We start from the raw sequence: 22357 nt of genomic DNA, 5'->3' as shown, positions 1-22357 counted from the left end.
GTGCGGGTCCCTGCTTCATCACTCTTTCAGCTATAGGGTCCTTGGGCTGAAAAAGACCCCTGCTCTATAGCAATGCTTATCAGAATATAGCGCTTTAAACCTTTTAAAAGGATCCGTGGCTAATAAGCCTTGTATGCCTTCATTTCTAATTGCCCTTTATAACTACAATTTTTAATTAAAAATATTAAATATTCTATTTATTTTAGAAATACTTTTATTCAAGGGGTACAGCGCCCGTCGCTAGTTGATGATGTCATTTGACAATATTTTGACATCATCAACTTGCGACAGGCATTGCCCCCCCCCCTTGAGTAAAAGAAGAACTATTAAAAGAAAATACTGAAATTTTACACAATAAGTCAAAACACACACACACACACACACACACACACACACACACACACACACACACACACACACACACACACACACACACACACACACACACACACACACGCCAAACTCTACTAACCTTGGAAGGGACATGCTGGGTAGTGTTGGTATGGGGATTCCCCTGGGCAGAGACGTGCTGGGTGGTGCCGTTCCCCCGGGCAGACTGGGCACGTTGATGACGTTGATGTTCCTGGGCAGGGTGGTCACTCTGGGAATACCTCTGGGCATTATCTGCACACACCACCACCAACCCACCAACCCACCGATCACCAACCCACCGACTCACCGACCCACCAACTCATCGATCCACTGACTAACTGGTGGAGTTGACAGGTGGAACTGAGGGAACAACAATAACAAAACTAGAATAGGGGAAAAAAGGTATTGCAAATGACAGTGGTGGAAAAAGTTCTCAAATGTTTTCCTTAAGTAAAAGTATCAATACTGCAATGTAGAAGTCTGGTGTTAAACATTTACTTGAGTAAACGTACAAAAGTATTGGTATCAAAATCTAATTAAAGTACCAACAGTAGAAGTACTGAAATGTTTGAAAATAGCAGATCTACAAGCTCTTAACGTGTCGCGATGCATGTTTATGTATGTTTTATAATGTAATAATTATATCTGCAAAGTAACTGGTAAATAAAGTATTCAAATAATTGTAGTAGAGTAAAAGTACAATATTTGCCTAAAATATCTTTTAGTTAATTGAAATAAAAACTAGAAAGAATGCTCCTCGGAGCACAGGTCTCCGCCAGGTCAGATATTGTGGCCTCCTGGTGGCGCTTTAATAGGCCAATGTGAAAAGGGTGCCATTTCTTCTTAGGCCTTTCACGTCAATCGGACACTGCATTCATGATATGAGGCATTTTGTTCCATAACAGGCCAATGTGAAAAGGGTGGCATTTCTTCCTCGTCCTAGAGGGAATGTGCGTGCAAGATTTCACGGAAATCGCACGCTGCGTTCATGATTAGAGGCATTTTGTTCAAAACTTACCATTCCTGCAAACTTTGGAAGCCAGTCTTAGTCAATCATGGAATATGGACAATCGGACAGATCCGTGTTGATCACATGACTATGGAGATACTGTGTACCGATCTGTGTGATGTTTGGACAAGAGTAATATCAACTAGACGCGTCGCAATTCTGGGAAATTGCAAAGTGTGGTTGCACCGACGCCGGTCGCGGGTCGTGGCCGCCGGGACTCGAGGAATATGCCTGGAGGAATACCGTAGGAGGCCGCGCGACGTGCGATTCGAATTCGGGAATTCGTGACACGTGACGTTTTGATTTGAGGAAATAGGCCCCTCCCACTAAAGAATTAGGCCCCTCCCACAAATGTAGCAGGCCAATGACATCATCATGTCACTCCTGAGATCACTTGCTTTTCTTTTTGAGAGAACTGATCCCTCCAAAAATCATGTTTTTGTGTCAAACGGTTACATTTTGCGCATTTGTGGCGCCCCCTATGAGTCAAAGTGGAAATGCTTTTGGGGATTTGTTGAGTAAACCATCCTCGACATGTGATTTAAATTTGGGATTGACTAGACGTTTCGTTCGCGTTTTTTGGAATTTTTTGTAAAACAGGCCCCTCCCGCTAACTTTGGAATCCAATTACGGCCGAACGATATGGACTATCAAAATTCCGCTTGGATATGTTTATCGCATGGTTCCATAGATCATGTGTACCGATTTTTATGAGATTTGGACAAAATCTGTAGGAGGAGGAGCTAAAAGCGTGTTTTGAAGAAAATTCTAAATGGTGGAAAATCTATCCAGACGGAAATGGGCGTGGCCTATATGGGGAGTTGCGTCGTGACCCAAGGAATCCAGGGGAAATATATTTTTATTGTACGACCTACGGTTCAAGAGTTATAGGCCAAAAGGTAAAGTGGGCTGTTATAGCGCCACCATGTGGCCGACTGGTGTGATTCTTTTTTTAATAATTTTGCAATAAACTATTAACCTCCCCTCCAAGTGTTGGAACCCTAGCCTTTACGGTTTCTGAGAAAAGATTACTTGAATGGGAGTTTTTTCATTTTCCCATTAAAGTGGATGGGGAAATTTAATGCACTAATAAATCAATATAAATTAAACTATGTAACCAATCTCTTAGCAAAATGATAGCACACGATTCCCGGTGAGGCCGGTCATTTTGACATATGGCACTAAATTGGGAAAAATAAACTGTGGGAGGAGATGCGCGACAAAATAAAGTTTATCTAGAAATAAAGTCGGTAGAGTACTAGTCTGGTTGCCCATTCGGGCAACCACACTAAAAAAGACGTTTCGCAAAAATCGGCCTCATAGTGGTGCTATAACAGGCCAATCTGAAAAATTCAGGGCAGAGGTTCTGCTCTGGCATCAAGGGAGTGTGTGCAACAATAAAAAAATGAAGATAAAGATAACTAACTGAAACAGTATTGTGTTTACAACCTAAAACTAAGTGATATCATAATGATACAAATTATGATTGAGGCATAGTCTTTGTCAAAAAACTCTGAAGTAGCACAAATAGCAGATCTACAAGCTCACAAGGTGTCTCATCGTTACACGTTGAGAGCTTGTAAATCGCCTATGTTTTGCTATTTTTCTGACCTCGTCGAATCTCGCAGCTGACATCCAATTTACAAAAAAACTAAACTAGCAAAACCGCTTAAAAAGCTAATGAAATCTAAATGAAAACATAAATTCATAACCAAATAGAAAATAAAAACCAGTGAAAATGTAAAAACTAACCTTTATGTACACGCAGGGCCACCGACCCACCGCACCGAGCGAGTGAGTGGTGGAGTTCACAGGTGGAACGGAATCACGAGGTTCCACAAAATACCAGCAACGATGCTGACAAGACTGGAGAGAGAGAGGGGAGAGAGAGAAAGGGGGGAGGTCTGGGCTCTGTGTTTTCTAGCACTATTCCTCCTTCCATTCATTCATTCTTTCATCCCTCCCTCCCTCTCTCTCTCTCCCTCTCTCTCTCTCTCTCTCTCTCTCTCTCTCTCTCTCTCTCCCCCTCTCTCTCTCTCCTGTAAATCCAACATTCCTCCAGTCTGCAGTAACTGTTTCAACACCACTGGGTTTACACACATAATTATGTTCTGTTTCTTACAGAGTTGGAGAGACAGGGTGACCCCTGATACTGAACAAACACTCTACAATGATTACTATTGTGATAGTAATAGAGCTATTTAATACTGTTACTGACTATAGCAACGATTACTATCACAATATAGAGCTATTTAACACTATTACTGAACAAACACTATATAAATGAACATCTAACTTTTTAACAAAAAACTTTTAAACCAAAAATATATCATTTACAGTAACAAATGGAACCCTATAAACACACTAGGTTTGGGATTCGGATCCAACACTGAGGAACCGGAATCGGTTCCATCACATTTGGAACCGTTTCCGGAACCAGGTTTTATCACACTGTCAGAACTGATGTGTGGACTTCACGTCTGCTATACAATTACAATACCGGTGGTTCTCAAACTTTTTAATGTCAAGGACCACCATAACTCTGAGAGTGTACAAATGGAACCATATGGACCCATAAGGGTCCATTTGGTTCCATTTGTACACTCTCAGTTACAGACCTGTTAAGGGTCCATTTGGAACCCTCTCAAGTAAGGCCAAATTATATTATTGTAAATATATAGGAATTGTTAAGAGGGAATTGTTAAGGACGGGAATAGTTAAAACCCTAAAACACTCACATACCTTGCCATGTGTTGCAGTGGTGTTGTAGTGGGTCGGTGGTCCTCTGTATGTCTGCAGCGCTCAGTCAGTCAGTCATGGTGTGCATGGTACCGTTGATGGAATATTGGCTGATGGTGTAATGAACATTGAGTCCATCCAGCTACTATGTTCACATCAATAACTCTATGGACATTCTGACATGTGTGATGATGCAACACTATCTGACACTCTCACTCCACACTGGAAACGGCTAGCCTAGCGAAACGAAACACATATATCACATGTATCCAGTAGGTGATTGGTTCTCAAACTTTTTCATGTCAAGGACCCCCATACAAGATTTCTGTTGTCAAAATGTTTTAAGAATTATTTTGGGGGAAAAAGCAGATCTACTGTACAAGCTTACAATGCGTTGTGAGCTTGTAGATCTGCTTTCTCCCCCAAAATAGTTACAATGTTTAAACTGATCTTGATGCTGTAATTCATTTTGCTGGGAGGACCCCCTGATTCTTGTATTGTTGATTCTTGTATTTGTGTCTATTATGAATCTATATTATGTGTTTTATCTGTGAATCTATATCGTTTATGTGTGTAGAGATGTCTGTTTGTATTACATAGGTGTCCAGGTGTCTGTGAGGTGATTCTGTATTATTTGTCTCAGTACTAAAAGGACAAACTGATCATGTGGTGACTTCACACCATATGGCTGTCTGCAGTTTTGGTCTGACGTCACACACAAACACAAACCATTTCTAGAGAGGTGCTATCTCTAACACAAACATCACACACAAACGGTGCGGATTTACGCAGGCGACACTCTCAGAGTTACAGATCAGTAAGGGTCCATTTGGAACCCCCTCAAGGACCCCTGAGGGTCCCCGGACCCCACTTCGAGAACCACTGCAGTCCAACGGAGCGCAACGTCGCCTGCGCAAATCCGCACCGTTAGGCGTGCGTGGCAACGGTTTGTGTTTGTGTGTGATGTCAGAAACGCACCTTTTATAAAGTTGGACGCCACAATAAAGCTATTGAAGGGGAGCTATTGAATGCAAACCTGTTTTTGTGGTTGGTCCATGAGTAGGGATGACTTGTGTGTTACATCAGACCAGAACTGTGCCTTTACAGTTTGCAAGAGTAATAAATCACAGACACAGTATAACAGACAGACAGACAGACAGACCCAGTCTTCCCGGACTTCTGGTCTTCAGTTACTCAAGTCTCAGGTCTCATAAACACCTATGAACACCACATGAGCAGGAGGAGCCACAGCAACCTCCTCTGCGGCCAAATGGAGAGGAACACCGGACAACAGATCCCCTCCTCGGCCTGTCAGCAAACCACCACCTCCTCCGTGTCCCTTCTGGGCGGCTGGTGGGGGAGGGATGGGTGTGGAGGACTGCATGCCGAGGCCACATCCACCCCGCCGAAGGTCGGCATGTCGGCAGTCATCGACAGGGCCATGAGGTTGCAGAGGGAGAAGCAGGCCGACCGGGGGGCTCTGGTGTGGGCCGTCCTCAACCTCTCGCTGGCTGTAATCATCTACACTGAACTGTCTGGGAATCTGCTGAGCCGACTGCACGACATCGCCCCCCGCCAGCCCATCTGGTACGGTGAACTGGCCCTGGCTGCCGTGTTCAGCCTCAACGCCCTGGTTAATTTCTGGAAGTACCTCAGATCCAGCGTGATGGGCCCCTCCACCATTGCCGTGACCCCGGGGCAGCATGCGCTGCTGGGCCTCCAAAACTCGGGGATCCAGGCCACCCCTCCTCCCCAGAGACCAGCAGCGGTACCGGCCCCGTTCCAGTCCTCTCTCATGCCGGGTGGGCAGAACGTCCTTAGTTTCAGCCCCTCGCGGCCTCCCACCAGCGGCCCCAAGCTTTCTCCCAGCTGTGTTCTTGGGTCCACACCCAGCAGCAGCAGTCTGGGGCTCTCCGCAGAGGGCTCTGATGTCCGGGCTCGCTACCACCGCACCACCTCCCTCTCCGTGTTCAGCCCCCCCAGGGGTAATGACGAGGATTACATGGAGGACCTTGAAACCCTGGAGAGGTTCCTCCATGCCGAGAAGGAGAAGGACCACCAGCACCGAAGAAGCCGGCTAGGAGGTCCACCGGAGTCGTCTTCGTCTCACAGACCTCCTCCTACCTTCCGGAACTACAACGGCTCGGAGGGCGACAACAACGCCCAGCGTCTCAGGAAGTTCCAGTACCAGCCGGCCTGCCGCTACTCACCGGCGCCATCCTCTGCCCGCAGAGATGACGCCACCGACCCCGGATCAAAGCGACAGACGGCGGAGGAGGTGTGGGCCCGAATCTCCGCAGCGACCGGTGCCGCCGGTCGGCCCGCGTCGGCCGATCGCATCGGCGACTGGACGGCCAACCTGAGGAAGTGGATCAACGACACCATCCTGGCGCCGCTGGCAGAGGAGATCCACTCGGTCAACGGGCAGCTCAGGAGAACGGGTACTCCAGAGGTTCAGATAGGAGAGACCGCCGTCGGCGTTCTGAGGCAGGCCGCCGCAGCGAACACTTCATCCATCCCCACCATGAGCGCCGTGGTCCAATACCTGGACGTCACCCCCGACCAGGAGTACCTGCTGGACAGGATCAAGGAGCTGGCATACGGCGGCTGCATGAGCTCCTTCCGCTGGAACGGCGGCGGCGGCGATCCCAAGACCGGGAGGAGAAAGTGGCGGACAGACCTCCCGACGGACTCGGCTATCCTCATGCACGCGTTCTGCACCTACCTGGACTCGAGGCTGCCCGCGCACCCCAGGCACCCGGACGGGAAGACCTTCACCTCCCAGTACTTCGTTCACAACCCGGCGGGCAAAGCGCCCGACGGGAGCGCCCCGAAGCCGCTCTGCATCCACCAGGGCGGCGCCAACCCGCCGCGCTACCAGCTGGTCCACCGGGGACATGTGTACAGCCTCCCCGAGGACAGGAACAACCTGTTCCACACGCTCCTCCTCTTCCTGTACGTGGTCAAAACCAACATGTCAGGCATGCTGGGTAGGGTCAGCCTGGGTCTGTCCGGGGTCAACATCTTGTGGATATTCACAGACTGATGCCAACTAGCGGTGCAACAGTTAAATCGATGTAATGCCTTTTATTGATTATTTAAAAGAAAAATATTTCAATGACTGATTTTCAGGGAAATTAAAACTTAGCTTTTTTCATTCAAATAAATAGTGAAAATAGCCACTATACAATAATGTATTAATTCAGTTAAACAACACCTACCTTTGAATCTGAAGCTGCCATCTGCCAAGTCAACCAAACCAAACCGAACCAAACCACCAAACAGCAAACCATGTTAATGCAAAACAAGCAACACCTGCTGTAAGTAAGCGTTTGCATTGATTGATTAATTTACTACTTTATTAGCAATTTGCAAAACGTACTGAGGTTAAGTTATACAATAATGCTAAAGGGATAACACAAAAAGCCCAGAGGGCTTGTTTGCATTGTGGTCCTATTGTGACTGAATACAATGAAACCTTCCCCAAGTCGCTTTTGTGGAAACAGAGTAAAAATGAGAATTTAGCTTCTTTTTTTTTTTGTTGTGTTTTTCGTTTTTTTTTCATATTAAAACAGTTCGAATGTTAAAGAAGGTTTCTATTGCAAAATATAGTCGTGGGAGAATCATTAAATGGTTACATTTGTAGGGCAAAGTAGTCTCTACTAGGCTGCTTAGAGCAAGTCTCTGTGTTACTTTGCGTGTGGAGAGATACTCGGCCGAGATTTGCATAGAGTGGTTTCGATTGGTCCTGGCTAGGCTTTGTTCTCCGGTTTCTCTCTCTAGTACAGCCCCCATAAGTACAACGTGTTTCTGTTAGTAAACACACAGCAAGGCTTTCAACTCCACAAAGCCGTCTTTGTTTTGGTCAGTAGCGAAAGTGTATTATTAATATTTTTTTTTACTAAAGACGAGCAGCCTGCGCTACCGCGGGTGTGAGGAGAAAGGAACGACAGTACCATAACGTTAAGGAGAACTCCTTCTAACGCTAATCAGCTCTCCTGTCCTCTTTCCCTGTATTAGCACCGACTCATGCTCCAAAAAACAGCAGATCTACAAGCTCACAACGGGTCACGTCTGGACGTGTTGTGAGCTTGTAGATCTGCTGTTTTCAGCGCGCGACACCGTCGTGCATAAGGAGCATAAATGAGGCTTTGACCAGTGTTGCCAAATCCGTTTATTATAAGCGACTTTGGTATTGTTTTTCTGTAAAGTAGATTGTACATATTGAGGGGCAAGAGGGGTCCTCTTGGCATGAAAATCTTTGGGAAAACATAAAACAATATTAGACAGTATTTAATATTAGACAGTTTGATTGACCTGCCCTAGTTGCTTATTTTGGCCTTATTTTTATAGACCTGGCTGCTTGTTTCTCTCCAGCAGAATCTGGCAACACTGGCTACGGCTAATAATAACGCTAGCTCCGTCTGTGATAACAGAGCCTGCTCCGGTCTGAACCATGCTCTCTGACTGGACGGTGGACAGAACTTTCTGTTACAGTAAAATCCATCTAAAAGTACCACCACACAACTGAAAAGTATCGCGACTATGACCACAAGTTAGAAACTCAAAGTGGTTATAACTTTGAGGCACAGCTGTTAACAATGCGATGTTAATACCAGCGGCCGTCATTGTTTTGGTATCGGGTAAAAGTATCGGGAGCTTTACTTTTAATGTACTGTTTCACTGTACATTTAGAAATTTAAAAGCAGGTCTGTCTTGTCAAGTGTGTTTATAGTGTTGACAGCTAACCTACTGTCACTCCTGTAGGGGAGTGGTTAGGGGTGGGGGAGTGATTAGGGGTGGGGTTGAGTACCTATTGTCCCTCCCATTGTCACACCCATTTCTGGCCCACTGAGGTGTTAAAATCTCTAGGATCTTTGCAGGGCAATTTCTCTGCTTTGGGGTTTAAGGTTCAACAAGATTCAAATGACCACATCTTCTTTAAATATTGTCCAATTTCAATGAATGATACATCATATGAAAGCTTATATTCTCTACTTTAATAATCTGTATGGAATGGAAAAATGGAAAATGATCACTTGCGGCATAAACCATTGTAACCCTATAAAAGACCATGAAAGTCGATAGGCTCCTTTAAACCCGTAAACCCGTAACTAATAATTTATATATATATTTAAATATATGTATATATATATTTAAATATATTTAAATATATGTATGTATATATATATATATATATATATAAGCCTATCGACTTTCATGGTCTTTTATAGAAATACGTGAAGCCTGGCTTCATTATCCTGGCTCGACACAGCCTGGCTTGACAAGGTCTAGCTTGACAAAGTCGCTCCTTTTCAGCCTGGCTTGGCGTTCCAGGAACCGAATAAACCAGGCTATACGGACCCGACTTTGTCAAGCCTGGATTTGACTTAAGGCCAGGCTTATTTAATTCACCTTTCGAGGAACAGGCCCCAGGTTGCTTATTTATCTTACAAAACATAGCTCCAAGTGGCTTGGAATAAAACAAAAGGGAAATACAACTAGCCCAGATTCGGCACAAACATGGGGATGAATTCATTCTACTATTATGCCACCAAAAAGTGGAATGCCCTACCAACAGCCATCAAAAAGTGTGACTACTCTCCTTTAAAACCGCTAAAGAGCACAGGTCTGCAATTTGCAACTGGACCTAAATAGCTTGCTAAAAAAGAAATTACCCCTAACTGTTTGTTTCTGTAAATATACTTTTATTGCTCCTAGTATTGATGATGTATTGTATAGTATTGTATGTCTTTACATATAGGACCACAATGCAAACAAGCCCTCTGGGCTTTTTGTGTTATCCCTTTAGCATTATTGTATAACTTAACTAATATATATATATATGTATGTGTTAGACATTTTTTATAATATTAAAAAAAAAGAAGGTAATATATTATCAAACATCTAACAACAATATGAACTATAGTGTTAACTATAACAGAGTGACAATTACATATCACATGAGTCATTGTGAAACAATTATGATTATGATTCATGGTCACACACTATTTCAGTAATATAATTAATTTGATTATATCTTATTGTATTTATTTCATTTTATTTGAATGCAGGGTCATTAAAATGAGTCCATATACAAACACATGTCTTGAATTAACTGTGGAAAAACTTGAAGAACAAGGCACTGGATTAAGTAAGCTTGGCTGTTAGCCTGCTCCTGACCAGGCTAACTTCACAGCTAAATTGCCATGGTAACTAAGGTAGGCTTGCTTAAATTCTCTTTCGTGGAATCGGGTCATGGCTAAACTTAGCCAGGGTGAACTGGCTAAACTAATCTTCAAGATACTTCAGCTCAATTCAGTCAACCACCCGTCCCCGTCCCCCCCGTCCCGTCCGTCCCGTTGCGGCCCCCGTCGCAGTACACCCCGTCCCGTCCCGTTGCCCGTCCGTCTCTAACACACACACACACACACACACACACACACACACACACACACAAACACACACACACTCTGTGTGTGCTTGCAATACTTTGCCACGCTTTCTCCCTGGATCTATTTATTGCGGTCGCGTTTCCTTTCTTGCTTAAATACATTTTACTTCCTTGTATGATTTCATGAGCTGCTGCAGTGCTGCTGTTCAGCCACAGAGAAGAACGCCGCTCTGGTTTTGGGCTCCATGATTGGTCAAGTTCAAGGATTCTGCTATCGACTTTCATGGTCTTTTATAGGAATATGTGAACTCACATTCAGCCTGGTTTAAAGAGGTGGTGCCATGTTTTTGCACTTTTTCTGTTTTTCATGTGTCTATGAGGTTGATAGAACTTCATTAAGCCCCCCGGTGGTGTTTTTATGGTGTTTTATGTCTTCTCTGACTATTTGGAGTTTCGTCCTGGAGGCTGAAACCTTGAGGGTCAAACGTGCCAATAGAGAAACAGCGCTTTAGTGACATCACAAAGCCATACCCTCCCCCTCATTATCATAACACAACAGGTGTGGGCATGAGGAGGAGGAGGGACTAGGACAGGTGGGTGGTGCTAAGGTGGTGGAGGAGGTGCTAAGGTGAGAACCAGGTATACTTAATGAACTGGAGGCGTGTCCACATAAAAACAACATTTTAACACTTACTGTACACTTTTTTTTTTTTGAAAAAAATCCTTACATAATAATAATACCTTATGATCAGGTTTTAGGGTTGAAAAATATCATGGCACCCCATCTTTAACGATCCTGGCTCGACAAACCTCTCCTTCTCAGCCCGGCTTGGCGTTCGTGGAACTGAATAAACCAGGCTGAACAGCGCAGGCTTGTCAAACCTGGATTTGCCTTTCAAACCAGGATAATTTAATTCCGCTTTCGTGGAATAGACTCTTGGCAACACTGACGTGTGCATAGGGTAGTTTTCTTTCCCTTTATCATTCAATTACCATCATTATTCTCCCCAAAACTTTGGACCTGTCCAACACCTTCATAATTTCACCAACATCATAAGTAGATTAAACCTCTATTCTTTATTATAACTTTATTCTCTCAAAACAAACTGGTCAGGTTACTTCTTGGCCTGACACTTAGAACGCACAGTGATGGAAAGTAACTAAGTACATGTACTTAAGTACAATTTTGAGTTACTTTTTACTTTTACTTCTACTCCACTACATCTCAGAGGCAAATATTGTACTTTTACTACAATTATTTGAAAACGTTAGTTACTAGTTACTTTGCAGATATAAATTGTTATATTATAAAACATACATTAACCACTTTAGCCCTATTTTATACATAGGTTATTTGAAAATAGCCGATCTACAAGCTCGCAATGCGTCACAACACGTCGCAACGCCTCGCAACGCGCCACAACACGTCGCAACGTGACGTGTTGTGAGCTAAACAAGACCAGGAGACCTGGTTCTGCCAGACCCAGACTTCACATGACGTGTCAGCCTGTGTCTATGCCCATGTATGGACGAAAGGGGGACAGACTTTTATGGCTGGGGCCTAAGGACAAAGTGACAAAAACCTGTTTTTTGCCCATGTATGGAGAAAACAGGTACAAAACATGCCATGTATGGACGAAAGGGGGACAGACTTTTATGGCTGGGGCCCAAGGACAAAGTGACCATGCCCATGTATGGAGGAAACAGGTACAAAGCCTCATGTAAGCCAGACCCCCTGGGTCCGGCAAAAAGTGTGACTCCATACCCTCCTCCAAAACCGCCATAAAAGAGCACCTGTCTGCAATGTGTAACTGGTCCTAGAAAAGTCTAACCCCAGAAACCGTTTACTGTACGTTCATTTGCTTCTAGTGTTGATGATGTCTTGTTTATTATTGTATATTATTGTATGTCTTACATGTGTATGTGTTCATGAATCGAATACACAGGACCACAATGGAAACGAGCCCCTCAACAATCATAAAACGTACCTCTGTAAAGTATTCAATCAATCAATCAATCGATCAAATTTTGTATTATTTGTTAATCACCAATAGCTTTAGCTTATAATAATAAAACATGCACAATAGGAAGATAGATATGCAGCAGCTACTTTTTTTTAACAATGTGTTTATTAATCAATGTTTTACTTACAATGACAACATCAAAACACTCTTATACATACACACATACCCTCCCTCCACCCCCTCCCACTTGCCCTTAACAATTACTCTCATTTCCAAAAAGCCATACCAACAAAACCATAAGAAAACTAAAGCATTACATTAAGACAGTATAACAAATTACAAAATGTAATTAATTAAAATTAAACACATTTAAAAGAAGACTAATATAAAATAAACCAAAATTAGACTAAATACAATTCAAACATAAAACTTGACATTGATGTGTATCCTCGGTCAACGCATGTAAAATTCTGACTCTGGATCACCGCGTGTGACCCTACTCTCCCCCCTCCTCCTCCTCCTGTTGCAGTAGATTACCAACATTTGTATCATTTTGCAAACAATAAGCTCCTTAACATAATGACTGATTAATATCCAACTCACTAGAATGTATCAAATGTTTATCAAAATCTTTGTCTGATAGGAACCTTTTCTACAAGCTCACAACGCATCACGCTGCGACACATTGTGAGCTTGTAGATCTGCTATTTTCAGGTTTGGTGTAGAGGGGGAAAAAAAGCAGACCAAGTACAGAGCCAAAGGTCAAGTACTAATTATTGAGGGTTTAAGTGGTTAAATGTCTGAAAATACACATTAACATGAATCCAACATATTAATAGAAAAAGATAATGTGTAAACAAACAAACAAACAAACAAACAAACAAACAAACAAACAAACAAACAAACAAACCAACAAATGACAGAACACTAATGATAGTGCTTTCAAACATGTCTATGAAGCTATCTATGAAATCTATGACAAAGTTGAAGCTGCAACTCAATTGTATTGAGTATACTCAATTGTATACACAAATATTGAAGACCCCTGATGTAGTGACTATGCTGCCATTTACATGCACAAGATTATTTAGACTAAAATCTAAAGGAAACAATTGTCTCTACCAGGGCAGGAATTTCAGGGAGGCCACGAAGGCCATGGCCGTCGTTGCCCCTCAGTTCGGCCTTGTGGCCCTCAAAAAATGGCATGCCCTGGGGCCACAGTGGCCTTAATGCCCCAGCTGACTGTACCACTTTCTCCTCTGTCTCTTTCTTGTCATGTAGACATCAGTGTCTCTTACTTGTCACGTAGACACCAGTGTCTTTTGTTGAGATTCTGAATTCTTAACTCCCCTGAGTCCCCTTAACCAAACTTTGATTGGTGTAGGGATGAGCATGGATCAGATTGAAAATACCATAATTTATTGATTTTACTGCATCCTTTACGCTTAAATTAAATTGATTATTTCAATGGACTAAAATCTTGTTTTATTTAATGGCCTCCCTGCCCTGGCATTTGGGGAAAAAATGGACAACTCCAAAGGGAAAGTGGCCTTACACCTAAAATGACGAAATTCCAGGCCTGGTCTCTACGCAAATAACTCACACAAGACAATTAGCCATAAAACACTGTATGAGGTTATTCATAAGTTTGCAATGCATTTTATTACAAACCCCAATGTACCACATGTCACACTATAAATGTGGGACTATTTTACACTATTATTTTTTATAATGTTGGCTATCATGCCATAAAGTAGTAAATTAAGTAGCAAACCCTGGCCTTGACAAGAAAAAGTTTGGGAACCACTGCTCTACAACGGTTGTCTTCAACGTTTTTATTTACGATAATAACGATAATGTTTTAAGATAGTTAACCTTTAAAATTGTCAATATTTAGTCAGCTTGACCATTGGCTCTGTACTTTTTTCCCTCTACACCAAATCTCAGAAAATAGCCGATCTACAAGCTCACAATGCCTCACAGCCCGAGGCGTTGTGAGCTTTTAGATCTGCTATTGTCGGCTAATGTTCCCCATCACACATCAGGGAGACCTCCTCTACCACGTCACACTCTCAGCTAAGCCGGAGAGGTGTAAAAAAAAAAGTGTGGCGGGCCGTCCAGTGAGGTCAGAGGTCATAAAAGTGCAGTTTTCAGACAATAGTGGACGCTGGACAGGAGAGGCCAGAGGTGAACACTCAAGTTCACAAAGTTACAATATTATGAATAGTATGAATTCAACGGGTTAACAATGACTACTCTTAGATGAAAACTGAACACTAAGAAGCATTCAAGTCCATTTTTACTTTAGAAAGCAGACAATGATCTTTGAATGGGTTCATGGATCCTACAGGTTAGTCCAGAATGAACCATAACAACTTTCAGTTCAACTTCAAAACATGAACATCACCCATAATTAAGTTACATGTTACATACAACAACAGGGATAGGTTTGGAAATGCAAACTAGTATGCTAGTAAGAACTCATAATGAAAGAAAATGAAAACCTTGGACTGGTTTGAACCAGGGACCTACAGAGTTGCAGGTAGACAGTGTACTGACTGAGCCATTGGATAGACAGAATTGGATTTCATGTGTGGTAAGTTATCATACAGCATGGATTGCTTATTATACATCTACAAGCTCATAACGCGTCACATTGTAGACGGCTGTATGTGGTTACTGTAGGTGTTGTACTAATAATAAAATCTGCAAAGTAACAAGTAACTAAAGCTGTCATATTATGCTGTAATTGTAGTAGAGTAGAAGTAACACAAATGAAAAGTAAAGTATAAGTATCTCAAAATTGTACTGTGCATTGTAATCACTTGTATTGGTACTTGAGTAAATGTAAATAGTTACTTTTCAGCACGATTGAGGAGCCAATGACTGACAGGCTAGGTATCACCAGGTGCACTGATTGCTAGAGTGCAGAGGGACATGGGTTGATATTAATGGTCTTAACTCAAAATGTATATATCACACAGCTTAGATTTTTTTTGATCAAATGGGAGAGTGATGTAAAAAAAAATCTGTAGTGTACCCAGCCCCTGGTGGACTGTAAGCAAGTTTCATCTTCTGACCATTCACAGAGCTCCTGGCTTCAATTGCTGCAAATGAAAACCAACCCCCTTCATTTTCTCTTCCGCATTTTCTGGCCAATACAATCTTCCCCTCTCCCACCAGTTGCCAATCAAAATGGCACATTCACTCCTCATAAGCTACCAATTGAACCCCCCCTTCCACAATTCCAGCCTATCATTGGCACTTTACCTGCAGGGCGCCAGCCCTCAAATTGAAGATGGCTTTTCACTTCTCACTCAGTTGTTTCCTGCACAGCCACAGCGTGTGGAAATTTTGTTTGGTGGGATGAACAGCAGCTTTCTTTTCCTTCGAGAGATCAACCTCCTTCTAGGGTAAGAGGCCAAAATGATGGCGATATATTAAAATACTTTAAAATTGATCGTTTTTGCATTGTGTGCATTGCACTGTTAAATCTGTATCAACAGCACAGTGATGCTGCTCGTTCATACACCTTTGATGTCTTAAGAACCAATGTTAGGTTGGCTTGAAACCTCGACATTTTATGGACAATGTCATGCTGTTTAGTACAACGTTTTATTTTAATTGAATGGTTAAATAATTGCATGTACGTTATAGCCATGGGTGGCTAGTGTCGCTCGTCCGCCACGAGGGTCATGGCTGAACTTCAGCCTGGTGTTTGCACGTTTTCGATTTACAGCCTGTACATCTACATATACGATCAGATTTCAAATATAAAGTGCTTACCCCATGGCCACAGATGTTACAATTCTGGACGGGCCCTCGAAAGTACCCCTATTCTCCGGATTGTTAAATAAAAAGCATTTTAATCCGATCGATGGCCATTTTCTCTTAGCTTGGGATCCAGCCTGCTTCGCTACATTCGGCGGACTTTATTTTCTCTCTTCGCTTCTCAGTCTGGAAAGCAGAACTACACTGGAACTACATATGTTACGTTGGGCAACGTCGTTGCTGATTGGATGTTGTTCAAACGAATGACGAATCACAACGATCACACTGTTTTTTTGGTCCCGCCCCGCACCACAGACCAATCAGAAGCCCCAGGTTCGATTCGAACCTTTTGGCATGTCCCGCCTCCCTTGGAGATAGGAGGCTTTCCAGACTGAGAAGCGAAGAGAGAAAATAAAGTCCGCCGAACGTAGCGAAGCAGGCTGGATACCAGGCTAATTTTCTCTAGCTTTCAACTGTGTGACCCTATCGGTTGGGAGGTGTATTGCACCCTCATACATTATAACTCTATGATTAAAATGGCCACCGATCGGATTAAAATGATTATTATTGAACAATACGGAAGATACGGGTACTTTTGAGGGCCCGTATATAATTGTAACATCCGTGGCCATGGGTTAAGCACTTTATATTTGAAATCTGAACGTTTATGTAGATGTACGGGCTGTATATAAATGTTGAGAGTCCAAAAAACAGGTTGAAGTTTCGTCATGACTGTCATGATTTGACGGTCATGTTTCTGGGCTAGTCTAAAGAACTGATGTTGTTGGCTTGACACCTCGACATTTTAGGGACAATATCATGCTGTTTAGTTCAACAACGTGTTATTTTAATAGCTTGGACATTGGCAAAGAGCTTTTTAGCTAAATTATTTAACCAATGATAGAAAATAAAGTTTTCAGAAAGCTTAATGAGCTGTCCAACACATGTTTTCAGATGTCATACTTCAAGCCCAAGAAACACAAGGCCATGGGGGGCGATGAATGGCTGGCTCGGATGAAGACGTTTGCTAATACAGGTGCCTGGCCTAGTCAACTAGGAAACAAGCCATTTGTCAAGCAAAAACAATGGTATGACTTGTATCAGAAGGTAAGATTTTGTATGCATCTGTAAAGGAATTGTTTCAACCAACAATGCTCTAGTATGTGTTGGTGATTTTCAGTGGTGTAAACTTAAAGTAAACAGTACATTTACTCAAGTAATGTACTCGAGTACAATCTTTTGAGGTACTTTTACTTTTTTTTTTTTTTTTGAATAAAGTTTATTCCACAGTTTTGCAATGATACATACATCACATGACTATATGTGAATATACAGTTCATGACATCGCATAGTTACATTTACTGGTAGGTTTACCAGTGGTTTCAAGGTCAGTGCTTTCTTGTGGGTTTTCTATTTTTTTCAAACGTCCCCTTCGACTATCCCCCTACTTCCCACCCAACCTCCCCACCCACCTCCCCACCCCTTAAAACAAAAAAAAAAGAAGAAAGAGCATTGGGAACAGAAGAAAGAGAGAGAAAGAAAAAAAAGAAAAAGAGAGAAAGAAAAAAAAAATAGAGAAATAAAGAGAAAGAGTGAAAACAGCATATTGACTCATCCTCGAATGGTGCGTGCGCCTCATGTGCTGCAAGTACCTCACAACCCACACCCCCAAATTTCGGATGTTCCATCTAATCCAGTGGAATGTTCTGTAGTGCGTCAAAGTGGGAGATGAGAGGCTGCCAGTGTTTATAAAAGTTTTCAACAGAGCCGCGGACAGCAAATTTGATCTTTTCAAGTTTCAAAAATGACATTATATCCCGCAGCCAGGATGCGTTTGAAGGAGGTAGGTGGTTTTTCCATAGGAGGAGGATTCGACGACGAGCAATTAAAGAAGCAAATGAAACTATATTCTTTTGTCTGGTGTTCATTCGGGTCCCCTCTTCTGGGACACCAAAGATAGAAATGCAGGGTGATGGGTCCACATTCAGTGCTAATATTTTGGAAATAGTATCAAAGAAAGATCTCCAGTATTCCGTCAGGCTTGGGCATGACCAAAACATATGAGTCAGATCGGCTGGTGCCTGAGAGCATCTGTCACAGGCATCAGAGAGATCTGGGTATATTCTCGATAATCTAGCTTTGCTATAATGTATCCTATGAAGTACTTTGAATTGGATGAGACATAGTCTCGCACAAGAAGAGGCTGAATTAATAGTTTTTAATGCGGCGTCCCAGAATGTGTCTGACAAAGTGATGCCCAGTTCAGATTCCCACCCCGCCTTGATCTTAATCAAAGCGGGAGGGGTCGGTGCCGATAAAAGTTCATATAAAAAAGAGATGTGGCCTTTTGGCAATTGAGTAACTGGTAGAATATGGTCAATACCCGAAGCCGGCGGAATCTGTGGAAATGATAGAGTATTGTGTCTAGCAAAGTTACGAAATTGAAAATATCTGAATAGATCAGAGTGTTGAAGGTTAAATGTGGAGCGTAGCTGTGTGAAACTGGCAAATGTATCGTCCATATAGAAGTCTCCTAGGCAAGACAACCCTTGTAAAGTCCAGCTGGAGAATCTCCCATCAGTTTTTCCCGGTTGAAATTGTTGGTTGTTGCATAACGGTGTAGCTAGAGATATAGAGGTCCAGCCAAAGTGTTGTCTAATTTGTTGACAAATTTTTAAGGTTGAGATAACAAAAGGATTAGAAGAGTGCTGCCTAGGTTTGAGTGGAAGTTTACTGCATACTAAAGCTTTTAAGGACGAAGAATGACAGGAGTTAGATTCGAGCTGAAACCAATATCCTCTGTATCTGAGATCCAGAGTGCGATCTTGTGCATGTTTGCTGCCCAGTAATAAGACTGAAAATTTGGTAAACCGAGTCCCCCCTTTGATCTCTCCCTCTGAAGTAGAGGTTTACATACTCTTGGGGTCTTCCCGCTCCATATAAAATTCAAAATTACTGAGTCCAATTGACGAAAAAACTGTTTGGATAAAAAAATGGGTAAGCACTGAAACAAGTACAGGTATCTGGGGAGTATATTCATTTTGATGGATTGCACTCGGCTTGCAAGGGAAAGAGGTAAGGTGTTCCATCGGTGTAAATCAGTTTTTACTTTTGTTGTTAAAACCGTAAAGTTTTCCTCACAGAGAGAGGGAATAGAGTTAGTAATAATAATTCCTAAGTATTTGAACTTGCTAGATAAATTAAAGGGAATTGTGGATTGGGCTATCACTTTGGCCGGTTGGTTAACAGGAAAGCATTCGCTTTTCTGTACGTTCAACTTGTACCCGGAGAAAGTACCAAATACTTGAAGAGTATTTAAAATATGTGGAATACATCTTATTGGGTCCGAAACAAAGAGGAGCAGATCGTCTGCGTACAAGGATACTTTGTGTTCAATTCCGTCTCTTTTGATGCCTGTAAACAGCTTATTAGCCTTAAGAGCAAGTGCTAGAGGCTCAATAACTATTGCGAAGAGGAGGGGAGAGATCGGACATCCCTGTCTTGTGCCACGTGATAGTGGAAAAAAATCAGATTGTTGGTTATTGGTGGACACTCGTGCCTGTGGAAAAGTATAAATTAACCGTATCCAGGAAATACATTTCTCGCCAAATCCAAACTTTTTTAAAGTAAAAAATAAATGACCCCAGCATTCAACTCGGTCGAAGGCTTTTTCTGCGTCGAGTGCAATAACCACCTCAGGACTAGACAGCGAAGCCGAGGAGTGAATAATGTTAAGAACCCTTCGTATGTTTGTAAATGAGTGTCGGTTTTTTATAAATCCTGTTTGGTCATCAGAGATTATGGTTGGTACTATAGTCTCAAGTCTACAAGCCAAGGCTTTTGCAAGTATCTTTTCATCCACGTTAAGAAGGGAAATGGGGTGATAAGAACTACATAGATTTGGGTCTTTGTCCTTCTTAAGGATAAGTGATATAGAGGCTTGAGTAAGTGTTGGTGGTAGTCTACCTTGTTGAAAGGAGTCTTCAAACATTTCTAAAAGCAAAGGTGCCAATTGGTTAAAAAACTTCTTATAGAACTCAGCAGGGTAGCCATCTATTCCTGGCGATTTTCCACTTTGCATTGGATTAATAGAGTTGGTTATCTCACCAAGTTGCCATGGTGTCTCTAATGTATTATGATGTTCTGGGGTTAGTCTAGGAGCATTAAGTCCTGTAAAGAAATTTGACATGTCCGCCTCATTATTTGATGAATCTGATCTATATAGTTCTGAATAGTAGTCTTTGAAGGTCTCGTTAATTTCGAGGAGGTCGGTTGTTATTGAGCCTGCTTTATTCATAATTTGAGGAATTTGACGTGAGGCTATCCTGCTTTTCAGCTGGTGTGCGAGAAGGCGTCCTGCTTTGTCTCCATGTTCATATATTGTTCCCTGAGCTCTTAGCAAAAAATTTTCTGCGTCCCTAGTGGACATAAGATTGAACTCAGTCTGAAGACTGAGTCTCTCTTTGGCCAGTTCCGGGGATAGTGATATGGAACACTTACGATCTAGGTCGGATATAGCTTCCATTAATTCCTGTTGTCGTTTTTTCTGTTTCCTATTAGTGTGGGCAGTGTAAGTGATTATCTCACCCCTAAGGAACACCTTAAGGGTTTCCCATAGCAAAGACGGGCTAGTGTCTTCGTTTTTGTTAGTCTCCACAAAAAGGTCTATAGATCGAACTATGAGATTACAAAATGTGCTATCAGACAAAAGTGTGGAGTCCAATTTCCAGGAATAAGTCGCTTTATGTTGAGCTGCGAAATTTAAATTGAGTATGACGGGGGAGTGGTCAGAGTTAACTATAGGAGAGTGTTCCGTTGAAATGACAGAAGGAAGAAGTATTTTGTCTATAAAAAAATAATCTATACGAGAGTACGTCTTATGGACATGCGAATAGAAAGAGTATTGCCTGTCATTTGGATGAGTAGCTCTCCATGGGTCAGTACAGCCACACTGATCCATAAAGGTAGATAAGGCCAAAGACATCTTAGAAGGTGTAAGTGTTCTGGGACTAGATCTATCCAGTCTGGGATCCATCACACAATTAATATCCCCTCCAAATATCAACTTATGAGTTTGTAAATCAGGAATTGATGATATAAGTTTCTTCATGAAATCTAAATCATCCCAATTTGGGGCGTAAACACTAACAAGAACCACCGGAGTATGACAGAGAGATCCAGTTACAATAATATAGCGTCCGTTAGGATCAGAAATGGTGTTGGAAAGAGTAAAATTTACCTTTTTGTTAATAAGAATAGCTGCGCCTCTCGTTTTGAAGTTAAATCGAGAGTGGAAAATGTGACCTATCCAGGGCCTACTAAGTCTTTGGTGGTCTATTGTACGCAGATGTGTTTCCTGTAAGAATGTGATGTCAGTTTTTAAGTGTTTTAAATGGGAGAACACTCTAGCCCGTTTCACCTGACCGTTCAGGCCCCCTACATTCCATGGAATAATTTTGGTGGAGCCTCCCACTGTCACTGGTCTGTTTGGATTATTTACCATTACCATCTAATCTTATTGAAGTAATGACTGTTCCGGGTGGACCAGTCCACTTGGGAGTGTGTGTTACGTGAGAGGACTATGCAACAACACAATGCGGAGCAGCAACCAAGCGAGGAATGAGTCATATGCTGATTTAAGTAAGAAATAGGAAAAAGGAAATAGAATAAAAAAGAAGTAAAAAATAAAGACCCCCCACCCCCGTCCAATATTGCCCTCCCACCTCCCACCCTGTCTCCCCCCACCCCCAGTGCACCCCAAGTACCTATGCTCATCCTCCCGCCCTGATGAACTGCAGGTAGAAACCACTTACTAACTTCCAGGGTACCCGAGTGAAAGCACCAACCTTCAACCCCTCGCACATTGAGCATTGATGAGCTTACATATAAGTATTACACACCTAAACCAAGTTACACACGAATATCAAGGTTGCCTACTGTAGCAGATTTGACTCTATATTCTGCTATATTTAGAGAGAGAAAAAGAAAGGAAAAAAAAAAAAAAAAGACAGACAAAAAAATATATATACTACTGTATACTACTGTACAGCGCATGGATGTTAAAGGAGAGTGTATCATCCAGTGTATTTACAGATAGCTTTTAATTAA

At 42.3% G+C, this 22357-nt stretch overlaps 1 protein-coding gene and 1 pseudogene across 2 annotated transcripts in view; one reads left to right on the top strand and one right to left on the bottom strand.

Annotated features, from left to right (window-relative positions):
• Positions 1-621, bottom strand: part of LOC308078270 (protein EFR3 homolog B-like) — a 49906-nt pseudogene extending 49285 nt beyond the window's left edge. Inside the window, exon 1 of the transcript in view lies at positions 473-621. The product of the transcript in view is annotated as a protein EFR3 homolog B-like (transcript). The remainder of the gene's footprint in view (positions 1-472) is intronic.
• A 4730-nt stretch (positions 622-5351) lies between these two features.
• LOC308078269 (transmembrane protein 209-like) lies at positions 5352-7166 on the top strand (the record flags this gene model as incomplete). Its single annotated transcript, XM_080419391.1, has 1 exon — positions 5352-7166. The coding sequence occupies one exon, from the start codon at positions 5352-5354 to the stop codon at positions 7164-7166; it is 1815 nt and encodes a 604-aa protein (XP_080275517.1).
• Positions 7167-22357: the final 15191 nt, after the last annotated feature.

Source organism: Gymnoscopelus braueri, assembly GCF_963280865.1.
Source record: "Gymnoscopelus braueri genome assembly, chromosome: 22".
Taxonomy (NCBI): domain Eukaryota; kingdom Metazoa; phylum Chordata; class Actinopteri; order Myctophiformes; family Myctophidae; genus Gymnoscopelus; species Gymnoscopelus braueri.
Note: the sequence above shows the minus strand (reverse complement) of the source record. Positions and strands in the feature narration are given on the sequence as shown.